Source organism: Bubalus kerabau, chromosome 19 (genome assembly GCF_029407905.1).
Source record: "Bubalus kerabau isolate K-KA32 ecotype Philippines breed swamp buffalo chromosome 19, PCC_UOA_SB_1v2, whole genome shotgun sequence".
NCBI classification, from domain to species: domain Eukaryota; kingdom Metazoa; phylum Chordata; class Mammalia; order Artiodactyla; family Bovidae; genus Bubalus; species Bubalus kerabau.
Genome location: NC_073642.1, coordinates 33,769,281 through 33,793,410, shown reverse-complemented (window position 1 = coordinate 33,793,410; position 24,130 = coordinate 33,769,281). Strand labels below are relative to the sequence as shown.

Genomic DNA, 24,130 nt, shown 5'->3' with positions numbered 1-24,130 from the left:
CAGGATGCACATCTTAACTGATGGACCACCAGCAAGTCCTGAAATTTTTCTTTCTTTAAAGATATCCCCAAAAAAATAAAAAAATAAATAAATAAATAAAGATATCCCCACACCAGCAGTTGTCTCTATTCTGGTATCCATGTGTTAAACTATATAAAATCTCTTTCTTGGGACTCCCCTGGTAGTTCAGCAGTTAAGAATCCTCTTTGCAATGCAGGGGATGTGGGTTCGATCCCTGGCTGGGAAACTAAGATCCTACATGCTGCATGGTGTGGCCAAAATAATTAATTATTAAAAAATCTCTTTCTTTCACTCATTAAGAGACCAAGGAAACCTCAAATTCAAAGGCCTACAAATCCCATCAAAAATGCTAAGTCCCGATAACCAGGAAAGAGGGCCTAACACCATCCTCCTGGTAAAACCACTTGGGACTGGTGTTGAAATTCAGACTCTTCCATCTATTAATCAAGTATTGTGCAAGAACCAAAAAGAATAAAAACTAATTGCTATTATAGGATTAACATCACAATGGGAACTGAATAGCAAGAAACCTAAAGTAGGGCTGACCAAACAAAGCTTCCCATAAGAGTCCAAAGCTTCAAGCAATACTGAAGAACCAGAGCTAATTGAGTTATTAAACATGAAAAGCTCCTCAACCTTAGTAACTTCCTACCAGCAGAAGTGAAGTCCTAGGGTTTATAAGCACTCCAACAGTCAAGCATGAAGGCCTCAGACCAGGAATAGCTATTCACCAATTCCTGATGAACAAGAAATGCTCTATTCTTTTCAAAGTGCTCTTTCTGTCTCCCCTGGCTCATGGTTCCCTTCATAAGTAGAGAGCACTGGTCACATATTACAGTAAAGAAGGCAATTCAATCCATTCCCTTTTTTACAGCAAGACTCTGCCCCTCTCTGTTCACATAGACCAAAGAGTGTGGTCCAGCAAGAAGCAACCACTTGAGAAGCATTTAACATGCACCAAAGAAGGAACGTGTGTACAGCATGTGTGTGTTCAGTTGCTCCAGTTGTGTCGAACTCTTTATGACCCTATGAATGGTAGCCTGCCAGGATCCTCCGTCCATGGGATTCTCCAGGCAAGAATATTGGAGTAAGTTGCCATGCCCTCCTCCAGGGGATCTTCCTGACCCAGCGATTGAACTCCTACATCTCCTGCATTGGCAGGCAGGTTCTTTACCACTAGCACCACCCAGGAAGCCTGGAATATATCATATTCAACCACTTAAAGAAATCAAAGCACATAGAGCCTAAGGAAGCTGTTCAAGGTCACTCAACTAATAAATGGCATAGCTGAGGTTTTGAGGCTTGAATTCAAAACTTTTCAAATCCTACAGTCTTTCTACCCACTAAGTGGCCTTGAGAAATACTGGATACACATCATTCATCTCATCAACATATATACTGTATCAGCAGTTCCCAACCTTTTTGACACCAGGGACCAGTTTTGTGGAAGACAAGTGTTCACCTCCTGCTATGTGGCCTGGTTCCTAACAGGCCACAGACCAGTACTGGCTGGGACATTACCTGAAATATATATTATGACATACATAGTATGTTGTGTGTTTGTCTATGCACAAAATTACTCTGGAAGGATATATTATAAACTGGTAACACTGCTTGTCTCAGAGGAGAACTAGGTGGCTGAGAGAGATGGCAAGAGGGAGGATATTTACCAAATTCTTCTCTGTACCTTTTTAAGTTTAAATCATGTGACTACATTATCTACCCCCAAAATAAAACATATTAATTTTATATAGTCTCTAACTAAAATATATATAATAAGGTTATCTGAACACAATGCCACCAAATGATGAGCTTGTTGATAGTCTATCAGCCTTCCTATCAAGGCCAAAGATGATGAGTTAGTGAGCTCTACAAAGGGATAAAGGATTATAGCTGCTTTTTGGAACCTTCAGGACTAAACAGAAGAACTGACTCACTGAAAAAGACTCTGATGCTAGGAAAGATTGAAGGCAAAGGAGAAGAGGGTGGAAGAGAATGAGATGGTTAGATAGCAATACCAGCTCAAGGGACGGACTTTGAGCAAACTCCAAGAGATAGTGGAGGAGAGAGGAGCCTAGCGTGCTACAGCCCATGGGGTTGCAAAAGTCGGACACAACTTAGCGACTGAACAACAACAAGCACTAAACAAGATGTTCCAAGGCACTGCAGAATTGTGCCACATTCGCTTTCCTGATGGAGGTCTTTGCCAAAAGCATGTTTACTAAACACAAGCTGGCATCTCTCCTCTCAGGCTTATAAATACCACTCTCCAGACAACGGTTATCAAAGAGGATGAAGAACTCCCAGAGACAATGGAGGAAATAATTCAACAAGAAAATAAAGAAGCAAACATTTCTGAATTGTCATAGGAAAAAATTCATGTCCAGAGGTAGAGGGGCACAAGAATATAACACAGGCAAGAAACACAGGAAAAACAAAACAAAACAGAAATCTGGAGAATAAACAGGAAGCTCCTCACCATCAACAAGAGCAAAGCCATCCATGTTTCCAGGGGGAAACAGGGGTTGTGGGGACTGCGGGTGACCTCCATAAGAACAAACCCAAAGGCAGCCTGCCAGCTGCTACCCATTCCAGCTGGTTAATAAGAGGGTGAACTACACAACCAGAAGAACCTGGAATGTATTTCTAGAGAAAAAAAAAAATGCAAAGGATTTGTGGTACCCAGGCGATGGGGGAGGCCTTTAGTAACAATTCTCTCTTCTTCCAATTGCTGGCTGAGACATCAGAGAAGAAAGGAGGATGTGAATGACTATCAGTAAATCAGATATGCCAGATCCTGCTGGAACATTCTTCTCCTTTCCCTCCTCCCAACCCTGGCTTACTTCTATTCACCCTTTATTTGTTGTTTGTGTTCAGTTGCTCAGTCGTGTCCAACTCATTGCGACCCCATGGACTGCAGCACACCAGGCTTCCCTGTCCTTTGCCATCCCCCAGAGCTTACTCAAACTCATGTCCATTGAGTCAGTGATGCTATCCAACCATCTCATCCTCTGTCGTCCCCTTCCCCTCCCGCCTTCAATCTTTCCCATCATCAGGGTCTTTTCTAATGTGTCAGTCTAAATCCCACTTCTTCATCCTGGAAGTTTTCACTGTCTTCCACCCAGGCACACAGTATTATAAAAGCTATTGTCTACCTGCTCCTGTTGGCCTGTAAGTTTAGGGAGGTGCAAGGGCCCAGTCTCGCATGCTCACAGATGCATACGCAACACCAAGCACATTGCATGGCACCATTCTGATGAGTGAACGTACGAATGATGATGGGCTCTCAGCTTGCTAAAAGAGTGGTGTTGACAAGTAGTAGGAAGAATATATTCGTCTGAATGCTTGCTGATCTGATTATGAGAGTTTAAAACTGAAAACTGAGTGAGAAAAATTCCTGGATAAAACTGGCAAAGAATACCAGGAATGACATAAGAAAAGCAATGAGAGAGTAAACTATGAAGTCACAAAAGAAAATATCTGAAAATTAAATTGCCACTATCTTAAGACATCTAGTGAACTTCCTGGTGGTCCAGGGGTTAGGACCTCATGCTTCCACTGCAGAGGGCAGTTCAGTCCTTCAGTTGGGAATTGAGATCCTGCAAGCCATGCAGAGCAACCAGAAAATAAATAAATAAAATTAAAAGGACTGAAGAAAAGAGAAAATGCAAAGGAATAAAGGAGGTTTATTATTTTTTTTAAAAAAAGACATCTATAAGAGAGATGTCCAAAATAAGTTAAAGTTTACAAATTTTATGAAGTAAGACATGGTTCCTACCCATGAAAATCTGAGTATAATGAATTTGTGAATGCTGTATGCCAATGGATGGGCAAATCTCACTCAAATCTTTTTTCTATATGTAATTTATTTATTTTTGGCTGTGCTGGGTCTTTACTGCTACGTAGGCTTTTCTCTAGTTGCAGTGAGTAAGCTGCGGCTACTCTTTAGCTCCAGCGCATGGGCTTCTAATTGTGGCAGCTTCTCTTGTTGCAGAGCACGGGCTCTAGGGCGTGCAGGCGTCAGCAGCTGTGGCTCCTGGGCTCCAGAGTATAAGTTCAACAGTTGTGGCGCACGGACTTAGTTGTTCCTTGGTATGTGGAGTCTTCCCAGATCAGGGATCAAACCTGTGTCCCCTGCATTAGCAGGCAGATCGTTTACACACACACCTAGCCCTGGCCAACGTTTATTTTTAAGTTGGCTTTGAGGAGTTCCCTGATGGTCCACTGATCAGGGCTCAGTGCTTTTGCTTTCACTGCTGGGGCCCAGGTTTGATCCCTAGTCAGGAAACTAAGATCCCACAAACTAAGTGGTGAGGCCAAAAAATAAAGTGGGCTTTGAGCTTTTAGGCAGGGGAATACTGATCACCAGAAGCAATTTACTGAAAACAAGTCTTTAAAGAAAGAATACACTAGACTGAAAAGTAATGAATGTACTATTTAGCAGTGATACTCAAAAGTGACATCTTGCAGACAAGTAGTAGTGGAATCACCAAGGAAGTCAGAAATGCAGACCACAGGCCTCACCACATTTAATCAGAATCCTCATGTTAACAAGATCCTAGATGATTCTTCTGTGTGATTATGTTTGAAAATCACTGATGTACAAAACAGATCTACTTTTAGCAAGGCATCTGATGAGCATTTCATGCTATCTTTGTGGACGGAAAGATTTCCTTCTATTAATTTCTGTATATTTGGCAATCAAAATGTTAAGCAGGACTCCCTGGTGGTTAAGAATCTGCCTGCCAATGCAGGGGACAGGGTTCAATCTCCAACCTGGGAAGATTCCACATGCCAAAGGGCAAATAATAAGCCCATGCACCACAACTACTGAGCCCACAAATACTAAAGCTCACATGCCTAGAGTCTGTACTCTGCAACAAGAGAAGCCACCACAGTGAGAAGCCTGAGCACTGCAATTAGAGACAGAAGCCTCCGCTTGCAACAACTACAGAAAGCCCGCACACAGCAACGAAGATCCAGTGCAGCCAAAAATAAGTAAATTAAAAAATGTTAAATGTTAAGCAGTTGATTACTTATTTAATTCGCTAATAACCCTACAAAGTGGGCATTATTATCTGTAATTTGCAGATATTCATAGTAGCAAAGATTAAATTGTTTCAAGGATTTCATATATATTAACTTATTTAATCCTCATAACAATTCTTTACTAGTGTTACCTACATTTTACATATGATGAAACTAAGGCAAAAAGGGATTAAGCTGCTTACTCATAATCACACAGAACTTACGGTACAGTTCCTAACCACTTCTTTCTACAGCCAAGTGTGCTGCCACAGTGGGGCTTATGATAAACCTTGCGAGAAACAATAAACAATTACACCCAAAGACAGTCAATTTTTTAAAAAATGAGTGGGACCTGAAGTGGGGGATTTTAAAGGATATTAAAAAAAAAAAAAAGATGTTAAAGAATTCTCTGAAAGAAGGGAGACAGATAGACTAATGTTTACTGAAAGCCTACAGTATGCTTGCTAGCCCACGCGTCAAGCACTTTGCATCCATGTTGTTTATAGTCAACTTTTCCAATGGCGGGTATTGAGACGTTTTATGTTTGAGGAAATGGAGGCCCAGACAAGTTAAGTACTTTGCCAATTCACACTACTCCTGATGATTCAACCAAGATTCCAAAACCAAGCCTGACTGTAAAGCTCACACTCTGTTCCTTGACTTGCTCTACATCCCTCCCTGGCCTATAAATGACCTAGATAGGGGCACTGGGCCAGGTTGACCATGTAAGAGGAGAGCTAAGCTTAGACAACAAACATATTGTAAAATAGAAAACAGATCTAAAAGACCAAAACAGGATAGAACAATGGGCTAGAATGGTACTCAGAAGTGAAGCTTTGGGGTCAGACAGACAAGGGTTGGAATTCCAGGATCTAGCACTTAGTGTTTAGAATGCAAGTAAGTTACTCCTTTGAGCCTTAAAGACTCCACACCTTTAAAAAGCGAGTAATGGGACTTCCCTGGTGGTGCAGCAGATAAGAATCCGCCTGCCAGACAGGGATTCCATCCCTGGCCTGGGAAGACTCCACGTGCTCTGGAGCAACTAAGCCCATGCACCACAACTACAGAGCCCACGCTCTGCAGCCCCTCAGCCCCAACTACTGAAGCCCCCGTGCCTAAAGCCCATGCTCTGCAACGAGAGAAGCCCCTGCTTGCTGCAACTAGAGAAAGCCCTCGCAAATGAAGCAGTGAAGACCCAGTACAGCCAAAAATAAAATAAATCACACAAACAAATAAAATGGGAATAACACGCCCACAGAATTGGTGTAAGAGGGAAGAAAAAGTAATATTTGTAAAGTTTTTGACTCTTAAAGCTCAACAAATGGTAGTGAACATTAAATCTAACAAAATGATATTTAAGGATAAAGGCAAGAAAATAAATTTTAGAAGCATCAGATGAAATTTAACAGAAGCTCATAAGAAAAGACTTAGGAATCTTAGTTGACTTGAATCTATTAGTCAACAGTTAATTAAAACTGCCAAAAATTGTTTTGAATTTGGAGCACATTACAGAAGCGTGGTGCCCAAAACAAGGGGGCCTATCAGACATTGTTTGTAATAGTGTCTTCAGTTCTGATGCTAAACTTTAAGATGGTCACTGGCAAATAAAAATCAGTCCAAGAAAAGATCAGAGTGGTGAGATGCTTTGAAAATGTAATAGCTAGTTCCTTCTTTTTTGGTTTTATATTCCCTCCCACTTCACACAATGAAGCTACCCTCTCAACTGCTTCCATTCCCTAATAACTAGCACATCACCCCCATATATCTCCTCCCCCCATCTTCATCTCCATCCCCCTCTCCTCACCCTCTCTCACACCCCTCAGGCTCAGTTTTGCCAATGTCAAATGGATCTAACAGGGCTGATTTGTCAATTTCTAATCCAACACTTTAGGATTCAGCACCTCAGATCTGTGGCTAACCTGGTCCTGGCCTGCATATTAGACCAGCTGTTGCTTATCGACACCAAATTTAACTGGCCCAGTTTTATTCCTACGGCCAAGCCTTAGGTTACTGAATCTTGACTGTCACACATTCAAGAAACTGCGACCACGACCTCAAATGGAATCTGGCTGGGAGACTGCAAATTGGGCAATGTCAGTCATCCAGACATCTCAAACTTGTTGGATTAATACTTCCAAATCCAAGGAGGCCTCTCACTAACTAAAGGACAAACTTACTCACATTCATAAAACAATACAAGCAGATCAGTTTATTGCACCGAAGAGGCCTACAAAGAATGAAGCCTGGAAAAGCTGCCTACAATCTGGTCGTCCTCACTGCAATGTCCCATTTTCAACTCCAAACAGAACAAGCTCAGCTCCTGTACAGGACCCAGACAGGAAAATCTGGTAACTCCTAGGTCCAGATTCTCAGGGGAACTGACATTGGAGTAACACAAGCTTCTTATGGACTGGCCCTGTCAAAGCTGGCAGGTTTTTCCTAGCTAAATCTGAACAGCCTGTGTCTTCTTTCATTCAATATTTCCTTGGAAGCCGAGCATCTCTCTAGGGAATGCCATCTGCAGTGGACATCAGGTGTCTCAATGCCTTGTTTTGCAGACATCCGGGTTCCCTTTCTACTTCTCAAGTAGTAAGGCTCTGCTCTTTCTTTGGATCAGATCGTGGTAAATGCTATGGAACAACACAGTTCTAGTACAGAATGAGATGATTCCTGCAGCTTTCAGCCCATTCAGACAATACCTAGAGTTCCAGAGCAATTTGTAAGCAATTTGTAAATCTTTCCTTTCCAAAGTGAACTGAAATGTTTAAACTCAGTTCTAAATGATTCCCCAACCAGTACAATAACACCCTAGTTATTTTCTGGACTACCAGTTCTCCAACTTGAGCATGCATTTGGAGACTTGTTAAAATACATACTGTTAGACCTCAGCCCTAGAGTTCCTGACTCAGTAGGTCTGGGATAAGACGTGAATATTTGCATTTTTAACAAGCTCCTAAGGCATGCCTATGCTGCTGATCTGGAGACTACACGTTGAGAACCAGGGCTCTAGATCAACAATATTTCAAGTCATTCCCAGAACTGTAGTGGGAATGGGGTGGGGGGTGAGGGGAGGAGACGAGAATGCTATATATACAGGGTCCATTTATACCATAACACTCAGAACTTTGTTCTTCACAGAAAACTCCTTATTCTCCTACAGAGTAGAAGTGAACTGAGATCTCACAGGTGAAATATTCAGGAGTTTAAACACATGACAATTCACATTCTAACAAATCATTAACATAGATACACCCAGAAACAATAAATAGTACTTCTATAAGAGATTCTAGGCTTAAGATCAGGAGCCAAGGAGAAGCGGAAGTAACACCTATTCTCTTTCCTTTGACTCACCAGCTGCATTATTCACTAAATGAATTAAGATTCATAAAACACTTTGAATGGTGCTTAACTGTTATTTTTTTACTATGATATAATATACAAAATACTTTTGATTTTTTTCACCATTTTTAAGTACACAATTCAGTGGCATTAAATGCTTTCACAAAGTTGGGTGAAACATCACCACTATCTAGTCCCAAAACTTCTCCATAACCCTCAACAAAACCTGTATACTCATCAAACAGTAACTCCTTTCCACCTCCTCCCAGTCCCTGGTATTCTACTGTCTCCATGAATCTGTACCTTATACAAGTGGAATCATACATTTGACTTCTGTGTGTGGCTTATTTCAGTAAGCATAATGTTTTTAAGACCTATCCATGTTATAGCATATATCAACATTTCATTTCTTTTTAAAGCTGAATAATACTCCATTATATGTATATACTACATTCTGTTTAGCTATTCATTTATCATTGGATAGTCAGGCTGCTTCTACCTTTTGGTATTGGGAATAATGTTGCTATGAATGCACCTACATGTGTCTTTTTGAGTGCCTGCTTTTAATCTTTTGGATACATACCTACAAATGAAACTGTTGCACCACACAGGTAGTTCTATGTTTAACCTTTTGAGAAACCACCAAATTGTTTTTCACAGTAGCTGTACCATATTACATTCCCACCGGCAATGCCAACACTTATTTTCTTTCTTTCTTCCTCTCTCTCTCTTTTTTGGTGTTTTTTCTTCTTTAATTGTAGCCACCCTAGTGCTTGAAAGTGAAAGTGAAGTCACTCAGTCGTGTCCGACTCGTAGCGACCCCATAGACGGCAGCCTACCAGGCTCCTCTGTCCACGGGATTTTCCAGGCAAGAGTACTGGAGTGGGGTGCCATTTCCTTCTCCAATGCATGAAAGTGAAAAGTGAAAGTGAAGTCGCTCAGTCGTGTCCGACTCGTAGCGACCCCATAGACTGCAGCCTACCAGGCTCCTCTGTCCACGGGATTTTTCAGGCAAGAGTACTGAAGTGGGTGCCACGCCTTCTCCAGGGGATCTTCCCGACCCATGGATCGAACCAGGGTCTCCCGCATTGTAGACAGATGCTTTACCGTCTGAGCCACCAGGGAAGCCCCAGTTAGTGCTTAGCCGCTACTATCATCACAAGTTTGATGCGGGCTTTCAGCAATACTCCCAGCACTGTAAGGACAGCATGACAGCAATGAGAGGTTCTGACTAGTTTCCATGTTCCAGTGGTCCGAGCGATTTTATTCAAAACACAGATTTCCAGTTGTTTCTAATTTTCTCACAAAAATCACCTCCAAAGCTAGCACTTCCCTAGCCTGATATAAACTGTGAAAGAAAATGATGCTTTGGGTGGTTAAAGAAAAGAAAATGAATGGTTTTCAATTTTTTTTTTAATGTTACTATTAATTCCATAACAATGCAGTTTATTTCCTATAAACAAAATGGTGCACCAGCATTCAGTATGAAAAAACATCAGATGGTTTCTCTAAAACATTCAGAATCCTAATCTAAAAAGATTTTAAAAAAAAAGTATGCTGGGAATTTCTGTATATTTTAATCTTGCTAGCTATATCCCTAACCTTGCCAGAAATACCTTTTTCTCTTCACTTCTGGGGTTTCCTGGCATAGAGGAGGTAAAATCAATGAGACAAACTGTCTCATTCCCAACTAAAACTGTTTTCTTGTGCTTATGTTTTATGTTCAAGGTTTTAGGTCTCTCTTAGTAACTGTTTGTCTTCCTTTACAAACATAAGAAAATTTATAAGTACAGAAAGTAAAATCAAGGGGAAAAATCCTTTTTTTGGAAAAAATTTCTTCCTCAACTTTAACGCTTGGTAAGAGCTGGAAAGGGAAATCTAGTAGTAGTTTGTGCTTGTGCTTACTCGCTCAGCTGTGTCTGACTCTTTGCAACCCCATGGACTGTAGCCCAACCGGCTCCTCAGTCCATGGGGAGTCTCCAGGTAAGAATACTGGAGTGAGCTGCCATGCCCTCTCCTCCAGGGGTTCTTTCCAACCCAGAGATCGAACCCAGGTCTCCTGCATTGCAGGCGGATTCTTTACCATCTGGGCCACCAGGGAAGCCCAAGAATACTGGAGTGGGTAGCCTATCCCTTCTCCAGGGGATTTTCCTGACCCAAGAATCAAACCGGGGTCTCCTGCATTGCAGGTGGATTCGTTACCAGCTGAGCCGCCAGGGAAGCCCCAGTAGTAGTGTAAGTACAGACAAAAACGTGGGTAAACGGAAGGTATCGTGGACAAAACAATTTAAAAAGCTGTAGTCTCATCCTAATTACTGGTAGGCAAATACACCATATATACTTTCCCATGATGCTGATAATAGTATCTGAAAGATTAAACTCCACATAGACAAGACTAAACACTAGTTTTATAAAGGCAAACAACAGACCTACAACATTCTGAGAGGTACAACCAGAGACTTATATGAAACTTCAGGTTCACTAATCCCATTAAAAAAATGTACAACAAGCAGCTAGGAACAATGGAATCAGATGTCTGTAGAGAAATTTGTAAATGGTTGAAACCAGGAATATTTAACATACAAATGCCAAGAAAGAGCTGTTTCTGGTATATATGTATGTACTGTGTCATACATAGAAACACGTGATTAACACAGATGACATTTACTAGAGACAGCACTGCATTTAATCAGAGAGCTTGAGTCCCAGGTTGCCTCCCTGGTGGATTGCTGAAAGCTTCTGAACTTAATCTCTATATCAGGAAGATAAACATCCTAAACCATGGGTGTGTGAGGAATAAATAATTTCAACATACACAGTTTCACTCATTCTTCAGCAAACATATTTTGAACTCTCACAATGTACACGAGAGATGTATAAGATTAAGTGTCTGCCCTCGTTGAAGATAAGAGGTCCTCCTTCCTGGTATATATCCCACAATTCAAGACCTGCCCACAAATAACTGGAGGGCAATTCCTCAAGGACAAAGAGCCCTCAATCCATTCTGAACAAGAACCTGGCACACAGCAACAGAGAACAAATGACTGCTGAATGAACAAACTGTATTTCTGTTTATGATCTGTAAAACTTTCCTCTTTGTAGACATTAACATGAAAAGGGAAAGAAGTTGATACATAATAATCACCTCACTCACTGGGAGAACACAGACACTTAGTAGCAACACAGAAATACTTGGAAGGGAAAGTAAAAATCACAATTCCCATTATCATCCCATGGCAGGACTCAAGTAGCATTCTGCCAGTCACATAAAATCTCTAGTCTCTGAAAACCCCAGCAAAGGCTGTGGAAATGTCTCATTCTATCTTGTGTGATGGTTATGCTGCAAAATAATTATGTTCTAGACTGTGGAGTTTTTCAGTATGTGAAGTCAATTGCAAAAACCAGTATTTAGGGACACAGAATTTGAATAAATATTTACTGTGTTAACCAAAGACCTACCTTGAACTAAAAAGTAGGAACTTGTAACTCTGTTCCTAAGAACTACAAAATTTTTCAGATATAAACAGGTTTCTCAACCTTGGCACTACTGACATTTTGGGCCAATTCACCTTTGGTTGTGGTGGGCTCTATGCCCATCATTATACTGGCAGCATTACTGGCCTCTACCCACTAGATCCCAGTAGCATCCCCAGTTGGGACAATCAAATGTATCTCAGTTCAGTTCAGTTCAGTCGCTCAGTTGTGTCCGACTCTAAGACCCCATGAATTGTAGCACGCCAGGCCTCCCTGTTCATTACCAACTCCAGGAGTTCACCCAAACTCACATCCATCGAGTCGGTGATGCCATCCAGCCATCTCACCCTCTGTCGTCCCTTTCTCCTCCTGCCCCCAATCCCTCCCAGCATCAGAGTCTTTTCCAATGAGTCAACTCTTCGCATGAGGTGGCCAAAGTACTGGAGTTTCAGCTGTAGCATCATTCTTTCAAAAGAACACCCTAGTGATTGACAAACCTCCCTGGTGGTCCAGTGGTTAAGAATCTGTTTGTCAATGCAAAGGACATGGGTTTGATCCCTGGTCTGGGAAGATTCTACATGCCACGGGTAACTAAGCCCATGAGCCACGACTACTGAGCCTGCACTCTAGAGCCCACGAGCCACTCTGGATGCCTGAGAGCCCTAGAGCTTGTGCTCGTGCAATAAGAGAAGCCGCCGCAACGAGAAGTCCTCTCGCCACAATTAGAGAAAGTCCTCTTGCAGCAACAAAGATCCAGTACAGCCAAAAATAAATTTTAAAAAATGTAAAAATATGGGAGGGGGTTTAGGGGAGAATGGATACATGCATATATATGGCTGAGTGCCTTTGCCGTTCACCTGCAGCTACCACAATAATGTTAACTGGCTCTGTGTGTGTGCGTCCTCAGTCGTGTCCAGCTCTTGGTGACGCCATGGACTGCAGCCCGCCAGGTTTCTCTGTCCATGGCATTTTCCAGGCAAGAATACTGGAGTGGGTTGCCATTTCCTTCCCCATAACTGGCTATACCCAAACGCAAAATAAAAGGTTTTAAGTTTGGAAATAAATACAATCACCCTGGTTGAGAACCACTGATATGAACAATGGAATGGGAATTTTTTCACAAAAGCTGTTGAACCAAGATATGAAAGATGACATAAACTATAATTCTTTGTACTCTAAGCATGTCATTTTTAGATCATCAGATGACCTTTTCAAGTTTTATCTGGAAAAAACAAAAAGATGATAATCAGTGCACTTAAACAAGAAATCTATTAACCAAGAGGAAGTAAACCAACGGACCAATGGATGGTGCATTAAGTGCTACTAGCATAAAATGAGCACAGGCAGCCTCACTACCATCTTCGAGATACAGTATTCAATTGTTAGAAGTCTTAGGCCACCTAGAAATCTTCTATTTCATTGCTACAAAGTAAGATTCTTAATTTTTCCTCCTATTCTTATTTGAAAAACATAATTTCCTATAGCACAAAGGGTAAGAATACTATTATCACAGATATTTATTGAGCATTTTGTAACTGTAAGGGAGTTTAAAGTAATAGCTGCTCAGTCATGTCTGACTCTTTGTGATCCCATGGACTGTAGCTCACCAAACTCCTCTGTCCATTCCATTCTCCAAGCAAGAATACTAGAGTGGTTAGCTATTCCATTCTCCAGGGATCTTCCCGATGCAGAAATCAAACCTGGGTGTCCTGCACTGCAGGCAAATTCTTTACTATCTGAGCCACAAGGGAAGCCCGTAAGGGACTTAAATAAAATTAATAAAGTATTAGATAAAATGGCTGGAGCCACAAAGGAAGCCAAGGATTCCTGACGTTTACCTGAGACTCATTGCCATCAACTCTCCAAAGGCCCAGATTTCACCTGTAAATATTGTTTAGAAAAACAGCCAGATTTGCATTAATCTTAAACACTGGGATCTCACCAGTTAATAACATAATCCCAAACCTGTACAGAGCATGCAGCACTTTCTACAGAAAGTTACTGGTTTTAATGATAAAGGAAACATGATCATTGTAGCTAATATAAAAAACCTATTTCAAAATAGGTGCATTTTAATAATGATGTCTATCGTGTTACAATGAGGTATAGAAAAGTAAACGCAAAAGGAAAGATCAGCCATTTGTTCAATGAAAAAGTAATTAATGGATTAATATCCCCAGACACTTCAGGATTAAAGTCATGGATGATTCTCTTTAGAATGTGCCCATCAATTCTGAGAATAAATTCTGGTCTCATAATAATGCTACTAGGCTAGTTAGATCTGTGCCACCCATGCTGGATAAAAAGACAAGAAGTGTGCATGTTTGTTTTGAATGGATCTGGTATTTTAGAGGAAACCAGTACGTAACAGAAATTGTCTTTCCCAGAGAAAAGAATGGAATGCTTTTCTCAGAAGCAGAAACTAAAGAAAAAGCCACCTCTAATCTACTGTTTGGGTTTCATCGTTTTATAGTCTGGACCTAAGAGATAACCAGTCCTTAATAAACAACTCTTCCCATGGACTCTGAAGCTTTTCTGTCTCCTATTCCCAGCCCCCAGCCCCAAGCCATCTCAGTTAGGTTCTAACGAGGTCTTTTCAAAATCATATATGAAAGCGCTCATTCCAGTAAGCACAGGCCCTCCAGCACTGAGCAGCGCAAGCTTAACTACCTATTCTAGAGATATCTGCCCCTACTCCAGAGGAAGAGGAATAAAAAACAGTGACTATTCCAGCGTGGAGGCATACGGGGGAGCACCGGAAATGTAATAATGATTGATTTGGAAAAAGAAAGTAGCCCTAACTGTCTAAGACATCAAGACAGAGTGATAAAACAGGTGTGAAATGGCTGAAATTGCACTGAACACCCAAGTACCTGAACAAATAACTAGAGTTAGGGGCTCTGATGTATAATATTGACACTGCAGTGGATCAGCCATTCTGCTATAAAATAGGTCTTAATATGTGGACTTATTGGAAAACACCCTGAGGCTGGGAAAGAGTGAAGGCAGGAGGAGAAGGGGACGACAGAGGATGAGACGGCTGGATGGTATCACCGACTCGATGGACATGAATTTGAGCAAGCTCCGGGAGTTGGTGATGGACAGGGAAGCCTGGCATACTGCAGTCCATAGGGTCACAAAGAATCGGACACAGTGACGGAATTGAACTGAGTATTTAGATAACAAAGTTGGAGAATCCCAACATTACTATGTCTTTTCCACGATAATAAAGATATATATGTCATAAAATGAGATTCAGCTGTACTGACCTACAATGAGTTTTAACTTTTACCTCTGTTAAACAGTTCATTTCCTTTTTAGAGTGTTTGTCTTACTTTTCAATTCATTAGTAAGTAATAGAAGTTAGGTTCCTTGGGGAAAATGTGCAGGTCTCTTTAACATTCACAACTAAAGCCCAAGACCCCTGATATACTCAGAAGTTTTAAAAGAAGCAAATTTTCACATCCAAATGAGATCTTGCCTAAGTGCTAATTACAATTTCTTTAGCTACTGGCAATAAGGAAAGGAATGAGAATTCTTCATCTACCCCTCCTCTCCTTCCCCTTTCTGGAAGGACTCAACATTATGAATCATTTGGTCCTTGACGTATGGTTACTTCCAGGGGGACAGATGACATTTAGCACAGGACATGTGAGGCTGTGGGAAAAGGGAAGTTCTTGGCCACAAGAACCAGGACAAAACCCCTGCCCTTGGGAAAAATGCCAAAAATCTCTAAAGTCCACTGCAAGGCAGTTAAAATTTTAATTTCAGAAAATCCTGTTATAAGAACACAAATCATGGCACAGAATCAAAATAGCTTTTTGAAAATTACACTATGAAGTTGCAAGATAAATATTTTCTGGCAGTCAAAAGAATCCATGCTAAGTGATGGTCCTCAGTGTGAAATATGAATATTCTTTTCCCTTAGGATTGGTTTAAGCTAACTTGGCTCTAAACTCTTTCACTATTCAAAGAGAGAGAATATAATGACTAATGTAACGGAGTGCTGACTGTGTAATGCATTACTATCTAAATGCATTAGCTTATTAATCCTTACAAATAAGCTCTAAACAACATGAACTCTGAAAATAAAAATTTTCTTTGGAAGCTTTGAAAGTAAGTATTAGTAGATTATCTGTTACAACAACTTTAAAAAACACTCATTATTTATAATGTGACAGAAGGATTCTGTAAGTTATTAGAACTAAAATGAAAATATGAATAAAAGTGTAACTATTTTAGAAAACAATTAATCTACTGGCCATTACTGGGAAATCTGTGAAAAACCAAAAGACCCTAAAGGCTGTAATTCCTTAGATAGCCCATCAAATAGGTTTATAATCCTTGTTAAACGTCTTTCTTTTAAGGTTTATTGCAAAGAGGAAGTTTTCCTCATAACTTATCCTAAATTGATGCAATCCAAGATATCCCACTTTCTGTAGGTTATGTGGACACAGAACAGATAAGTAAGACACCCTTAACTAACCCTGGTGGTCAAGTTAATTATAATTTAGCATATCTGATAAAATTACCAACTTCAGGTCAAGTTACAAATGTGAGAGTACCTGCTTTGGAAAAGTAAAACTAAGACAATTACAATAATAAGAATGAAGATTAGTACTGAAATGCAGAAATTACCCTTCACACTGGCAAATTTACAATTTTGCCAGCCTATTAAGAAAGGCTTTTATATTCACATATAAACATATCAAAAAAAGAATATATTTCTGACACAAAAACACCTTGGCTTTTACAGTTTGGAGAAATAATATCCTTCATATTTGGCTCTAAGAAGAGCTATCTCTCATATACAAAAGAAAAAGAAAATATTTTAAAAAGTAAATTTTTATTGTAGCCACACCTCAAAATGGAGAGTTGCCAGCTCTATCTTAAGGAACAAATTTTTTCCAAGAGTAATTTCATCATAATTTCTTGCACAGGCTGTACAATATGTTTCTGCTGGAAATAAACAGGTCTGAATAAGGTTTTCCAAATTTTTCTGTCTGCATTTTTTTTTTTTTAATATATTTGGCTGGGTAGGGTCTTATTTGCAGCACACCAAATCTTCAATCTTTAGTTGCAGCACGTGGGATCTAGTTCCCTGACCAGGGATGGACTCGGGTCCCCAGCACTGGGAGTGTGGAGTCCCAGCCACGGGACCACCAAGAAAGCCCCTGAATTTTTAATACTATATTTTAAGAAGCATCATCAAGGATTTCTCTGGTAGTCCAGTTTGGCTAAGACTCTGAGCTCCCAATGCAAGAAGCTCAGGTTCCATCCCTGGTCAGGGAGCTAGATCCCACATGCTACAACTAAAGATCCTGCATGCTACAGTGAAGATCAAAGATCCCTTGTGCTGCAACTAAGACCTGGTGCAGCCAAATAAACAAATAGAACTCTTTTCATTTAAAAAAAACTTCAAACTCAAACACATATCAATACATGTATATATGTGCATATATGTATCAATACCCAAACCCAAAATTAGCTATTACATATCCATGTAGGCACCTTATTAAGCTGGTTAACCGCTTCACAAGATGTAATGTAGTGAGTGTAACAGAGCGAACATCTGCAGTGGAGGCAGAATAACCTAGAGCTGAGTGGAAACCAAGGCTCCATCACTTGCTTGCTGCTGTCGTTGTTTAGTCTCTGAGTCATGTCCAACTCTTTTGACACCCCATGGACTGCAGCCTGTCAAGTTCCTCTGTCCACGGGATTTCCCAGGCAAGAATACCGGAGTTGGTTGCCACTTCCTTCTCCAGGGGATCTTCCCAACCCAGAAAGGGATCAATCCCGGTCTCCTGCATTGCAGGTGGGTCTTTTACCACTGAACCATCAGGGAAGCCCCCATTACCTGCCATCTATGTGCATTTGGGCAATTTCCTTCTCTCAGTCTGAGTTTTCTCGTTTGCAAAATGAGGCAATAATTCCAATCTTATGAGGATTAACTGTATGTGCAATGCCCAGCACAGAGCCTGACTCAAAGCAGGAGCACAGGAAACAGTTACTGTTATTACCCTGTTGTTATTCATGTGAACTTCTTAAAGGCAAAGCATGCTTTTTCTTGTAACTCAATTGTAGGCTTTATAATATTGAGAACTGAAAACATAAAGGCAAGAAACATCAAGGTTACAAAGGACTGGGTATAATATCAGTTTAAAACATGACTAGATAGGAAATGAGACTACCGAGTAATAATGATGACATTCAAAACATATATAAAAATGAACAATGCCCTTATTTTTATAAGCCACTTGGAAAGATGATGCTGTCTGTATACATATCACAAATAGAACTACTCTTCATTCCACCAGTACTATACTTCCTAATAGTTCATTAAGTGCCAGTCATGCTCAGCAATGTTCATATGATGGTGAGCAAAACCAGACACAGTTCAAGCCTCATGGAGCTTCCCATCATACAATCATGTGCATGCTAGGTCGCTTTAGTTGTGTCTGACTCTTTGCAACCCTATGGACTGTAGCCCACCAGGCTCCTCTGGCCATGGGGATTCTCCAGGCAAGAAAACTGGAGCGGGTTGCCATGCCCTCCTCCAGAGGGATCTTCCCAACCCAGGGATCAAACCAGCATCTCTTATCTCTTGCGTTAGCCAGAAGGGTTCTTTACCACTAGTGCCACCTGGGAAGCCCCATACAATCATCAGTTCAGTTCAGTTCAGTCACTCAGTCGTGTCCGACTCTTTGCGACCCCATGAACTGCAGCACGCCAGGCCTCCCTGTCCATCACCAACTCCCGGATACAAATGGTGTAAACTTGTGACAAGGGATGTAGAGGACAGTACACGGTACTCCAAGAGCCAATAACAGATCTAACCTAACTAAGGAGAACAAGGAAGGTCTTCCCATGAGCTGAAGGATGAAGAGGGAATTAACAGTGGAGGATATTTCCAGACAGAGGAAAGCAACTTGTGCCAAGACCTTGGAGCAGGAGGAAACAGGCAAGAATGCAGGACCAAAAGGCCAGTGCTCCTGGAGCAAAGATGAACTGTGAGAATAAGCTAGGGCTCTAAACCATACAAGGGCTGAGGCACTGCAGACCACATTCAAGAGCTGTAACAAATCATTCACAAGCTGTAACAATCCTAAGAGCTATGAAAAACCACTGAGGCTTTTATAAATGCTTACATTTGGAGCTTCCCTGGTGGCTCAGATGATAAAGAATCTGCCTGCAATGCAGGAGACTCAGGTTCAATCCCTGTGTCGGGAAGATCCCCTACAGAAAGGAATGGCTACCCACTCCAGTATCTTGCCTGGAGACAGGAGCTTAGTGGGCTACAGTTCATGGGGGTCACAGAGTCAGACACATCTGAGTGACTAACACACACAGGGAAGGGAAGATGCAATCAGATTTGCGATTTGCCTTTGTTTCTTGGAAAAAGAGCTAAGGAATGCAGATGGATCAAGTAGGAAACAAAAGTTCTGTCAGGATATGACAGCAGCTTGAACTAGGGTGACGATAATGGTGGTGGTGAGGGTGGAAGAAGTCAAAGAATTCAAGAGATATTCAGGAAAACGTGATGATGTACAGCATACAGGGGCTGAAAGAGAGCAGAGTATCCAAGAAAACTTTTGGGTTTATGATTTGCACGACTGTATAGAAAGAGGTACTATTTGAGAGGGATCTGTTCCAGAAACATCTTTAAGACCGTTTACACACCTCATAAAGAGCCTGAAACTATGTTAAACATTTTGATATCCTCCTTTACCTATGAAATAGGATTCCAAATTTTTTTTTTCTATTTCCCAAAATCAGATGGATGCTCAAATGTACAAGATTTTCCCAACACTAAATGTATTTCAAAGATTCTGATACAAAGTTTGAAATAAACTCCAAATGAGTTCTAAAACTGGTTTGAGCAATGGGGCATTGTGGAATGAAGTGTTATTTCCCATGATAACTACTTTGATAAGCCTAAAATGCATCTGCTGCTGTTTAATTTCAATAGTTTAAAGTAATCTTACCAGTTAAGAGTACTCTTATGTGATATTAAATTAAAATATGATATTTCATCAGGCATTACCACAATTGGAATTATGCTTTTATGTTTATGTCTCAACATTTTGAAGTGACTGTAGAAAACTTGTTGTTTTGTAGGAAAAGTTATAGTTAAAAAACCCACAGAACTTGTTGATCTTAATATATGTACATTTTACTATTTCCATCTAGTCCTTGTTAATTCCATCACATTCATTCAACATTATTTCTAGTTTAAACACAGTTGTATATATGTATATACCTTGTATATATGTACAAAATAAAGTTAATACTTTATCAATACTATGTACTCTTTAATATTTACTTCTCTCGGTTTAAATTTTTTAATTTGCAACCAAATGGCATTTTCATAGTGGAATACTGATGCTCTCAAGTCTCAGAAATATAAAAACTTCAAATCTGACTAACCAAAAGAAAAGAAGTGAAAGAGTTTTGCCCATTTAAAATCAACCAAACACATGGCATCTTAGTACTGAAGTAGTATTTCCCTAATTTTGGCAGGGTGGTCTCCTTGGCCACCTGCTTGCAGTACACTACAGTTACCAGGATGTTACCACTGCTTGTACAGAGCAGCAGAATTTTTTTTTTTCCTCATGCTGATTTTATCTCTAGGTGTCAAAAGACAAAACTGTGGTCTGAAGCCAAATATGAAAAAAGTCATCTCCACAAATGAGGAGAAAAGTCAAGGGCATTTTAAAAACCTGGTCTTAAACAAGCCTATTAACCAATATTAGTTTGTAAAACCAGACTGTCTTCACACTAGAGACTGTACTACCAAATGTGGTCCTTGGAAACAAGGCCTGGCAAGCATGAAATGGTTACCAGCATGGTTCATCTTTTTTTCTTTTTTTAGGTTTTTTTTTCTGTTTATTTGTTTTGTTTTTAAACATAGAATCAGAGCATGGCTATATCTGACCATGGATGTGGGCAGTGCTAAGGAAGAAAGAGCAAAAAGACTTTAGGGTTCCAATCTCAGCTAGCAGATTTTCCTACCGTCCTCAGAGGAGTGGTCCATGTCTCCCCAACAGTAATGTGGGCGAGGGAAAGTTATAAGGACCCTGGGCTCTTTCCTTATCTGAGGCCCTCAAATGACACCGCAAAGCGTTTCCTTCAGGGAGCTTAAAGCTTTAAGGGACAATGGGGCTCAATGTAGACTTCAGAAAGATGGAGACAGTGAGATGAGATAAGGGTAGGTAAGTGGGGGTGAAGGGATGCGCCCAGCCAGAAAAAACTAAACAGGACAGTCAAGGCCAGGGACTTTGGGAGCCTGAGAAGGCCTGGATCTTCCAGAATGATGTCCAAGTAGGCCACAGCCCTCTAAGAAGCCCGAGGGGCTCGTCTGAAAATCTAGAGCATCTGTGGAGTTCTCACTGTCCTGGGGAGGAGACACAGTCCCCGAAGGAATCCGGCCCCCAAAGTGGGCTTTCTCTGACCTTAGAAAACCACAAACCCTCACGGAATGAAGCAAAACACGTTTAGGGGTGGAAGGGCCAGAGGCAATGTAGGTGTTCTTACAAACGTCGGGGGATGTTGGTAAGGGTAAAGGGAGGCCCCCAACTGGAGAAACTGCAATCATCATCGGAATACGGGGAGGGGGCAATACGCGGCCCGTAAGCAGCAGACTGAAGAGGCCGGGAGCAGAAGCAGAGACCAGCGGCGCCCCTGGCTGGGGGGATGACGGCCTGGGGCGCGGCCGCGGGGGGAGGGGGTTGGAGGCCATCGCGGACCCGGGGCCGCGAAGAGCGCAGCCCTGCTAGGCCTCGGGGGTCCGGACACACCCACCGCCGCGGCCGCAGCCCGGCTTACCTGCTCCTCCTCCGGGGTCAGCTCCGGCGCCATGTCGAGCTGGGGCGCGGTCGCGGGCTCCATCCCACCGCCGCTGCCGCCGCCCGGCGGACAGAAGTCGCCCGGGAGCGCGGGGAGCCCGGTGCGGTGGGCCTCCGCTTCCGCGTGCCCGCGCCTCAGCAGCCCGGGGCCGGCTCGCGCATGGCTGGGCCGGCGGGGCCCCGCGCCCGCGGCGGCCGCAAACGCCGCTTCTGTTTCCGTAAGAAAAAGCTCTCAGAACTGTCGCTGTCTTCTGGGCGGAAATTCTTTTTTATTTTCTTCGTTCCTTTCCTCACACTCCCCAACCTCTCCCGGAAAAAAAAAAAAAAAACCAGTGCAGGCGAGGAGCTAATCGGGATTTAAAAAAGGAAATGGGAAATCAAGAAGTTTCTAAACCCAGAGCAAAGGACCGCGGGGAGTAGGGGGAAATATCCCGAAGGCCACCGGCCTCCTCGGCGTCCAGCTTCGTCGCCGGCGCTCCGGCTCCAGCAGAACGCGACGGAGGCGTCCTCGGGGATGCGGGGCCCTGCGACCTGCGCCGCGGACTCTCAGCCCCGTTCCTCAAAAGCCGCGGTGGCGGGAGGAAGGGAGAGAAGGAGGGAGCGAGGGAAAGGCGCCCCCCTCCCGGCTCACTGCCAGCGCTGCGGCCGCACTGCGCCCGCCCGAGCCCCCCGCGGCTCCATTGAGAAACTGAGCGTCTCATTCACAAACTGGCGACGCGGAGGGCCCGGCCGAGCGCTGACGCCGTCCGGGAGGGGGAGACAGAGAGGAGCCCAAGGGCGGGGGCTGCGGAGCGCGAGGAGGGGGACGCGAAGAGGGGGCGGGGGCGGGGGAAGGCCGGCGCCGGGAGCGGAGACCCAGAGGAACCGGGGCGGGGGAGGGGTTCGGGGACTTATGCAGCGCGCGGAGCGAGAAAAAGGAAGAAAAAGGGTGTGAGTTTCGAGAGGTTAAGCTCCGTGGAGGAGGAAGAAAAATACAAGTGTTTGAAAACTAGCTGCCATAGGCACCTGGACTGAGGTTACTTGCTGCTATTACTTCCTTGTGAGGAATCCACAGTCGTCACCCACTTCCACCTCACTTGCTGACTGGAAGACCCCTGGAAATGTTGCTTACGAAGTCCAGGGTCCGCAGGTAGAAGAAACAGATCCTATTAGCTAGCTGCTTGCGGCCCTAGCTCGCTCTCACTCCTTGCCACCGGTATCCGGTAATCCATTATCCGCGTGGTTAAATTTAGTGCTTCAAAAGAAACACCATTCAATTTCGAACCCCTTGCAGGAATCACGCAGTGTATGCAAGCGTTTGATTTTCATGAAGGCGAGAGCAGCAAAGAGCTTGGGGAAGGTCTTGGGTGTCAGTTTGGGAATAGAGAGGGCACTGGGAAGGCAGGACTGGGTCTAGTATGTTTTTGCATCATTCCAGACCAAAAATACTCTGAAAGGGATGCAGCTAACAAGTAGTGCCACGGCCAGTGCCAAGGGCAGAGGGCTGGAGAGGTCACAGAGGCCAACAGGAGGGGTCCTCAGACAACAGAGGAAGATGCTCTGAGTTCTGATGCTCCTTCTGGAACTTAAAAAGTAACCTCTGGTGGGACTTCCCTGGTGGTCCAGTGGTCCAACGCAGGAGACCTTGGACATTGGACTCCAGACTTGGTCAGGGAATTAAGACCCCACATGCTGCAAGGCAATGGAGCCCATAGACAACAACTACTGAAACCCACCCGCCCTAGAGCCTGAGCTCTGCCGTAAGAGAAGCTACCACAATGTGAAGCCCTCAGGCCACAACTAGAGAGGAGCCCCCGCTGGAGGCAGCTAGAGAAAGACTGCCTGCTGCAAAGAAGACGTAGCACAGCCTAAATAAATAAATATTTTTTAAAAATAAGTTAAAAGTAACCGCTGACCTCACCTTATTTCTACATCATTGCAATAGAAACTTCAGGCTGCCTTTGATTAGAGAAGAAACCCCTGGTGGTTGGATTTGTTTCTGTCTCAGATGGAAATTGCAACCCACTCCAGTGTTCTTGCCTGGAGAATCCCAGGGACGGGGGAAGCCTGGTGGGCTGCCGTCTATGGCGTCGCACAGAGTCGGACACAACTGAAGCGACTTAGCAGCAGCAGCAGATGGGTTACTTTATCCTTTGGACCAGTAAGGATGACTCCAGGTTGAGCTTATTACCCCATAAAGAAGTTAGTTTCAGTATTGTAACCGGATGCTCCTCTGGAGGACTATTTAACAAGTATTTTATATGCCTGGCACTGAGTCTGCCCTAGGGTTACAACCATGAACAAGACAGTGGTCTCTTCCACATGTAAGGAATGGAACATCATAAGCTATGTTAGTAAGTGAGAAAAAAGCAAGACCCAAATAGTGTGTATATCATGCTGTCACTTGTATAAAGAAAGAAATGAATATGTATTTGTAAATTTAT

General features: G+C 42.6%; 1 protein-coding gene across 2 annotated transcripts in view; it reads right to left on the bottom strand.

Annotated features, from left to right (window-relative positions):
• PTPN9 (protein tyrosine phosphatase non-receptor type 9) overlaps window positions 1–23,750 on the bottom strand; it is a 72,124-nt gene extending 48,374 nt beyond the window's left edge. Inside the window, exon 1 of one of the 2 annotated variants that reach the window (XM_055555803.1) lies at window positions 23,608–23,750. Coding sequence is in view for 1 of the 2 variants with exons in the window: in XM_055555802.1 (XP_055411777.1) it covers window positions 21,688–21,750 (63 nt within the window). In the remaining variant the exon portion in view is untranslated. Of the gene's footprint in view, window positions 1–21,687; window positions 22,444–23,607 lie in introns of those variants that run through there. The other variant, XM_055555802.1, reaches the window with a different exon arrangement.
• Between the last annotated feature and the right edge of the window lie 380 nt (window positions 23,751–24,130).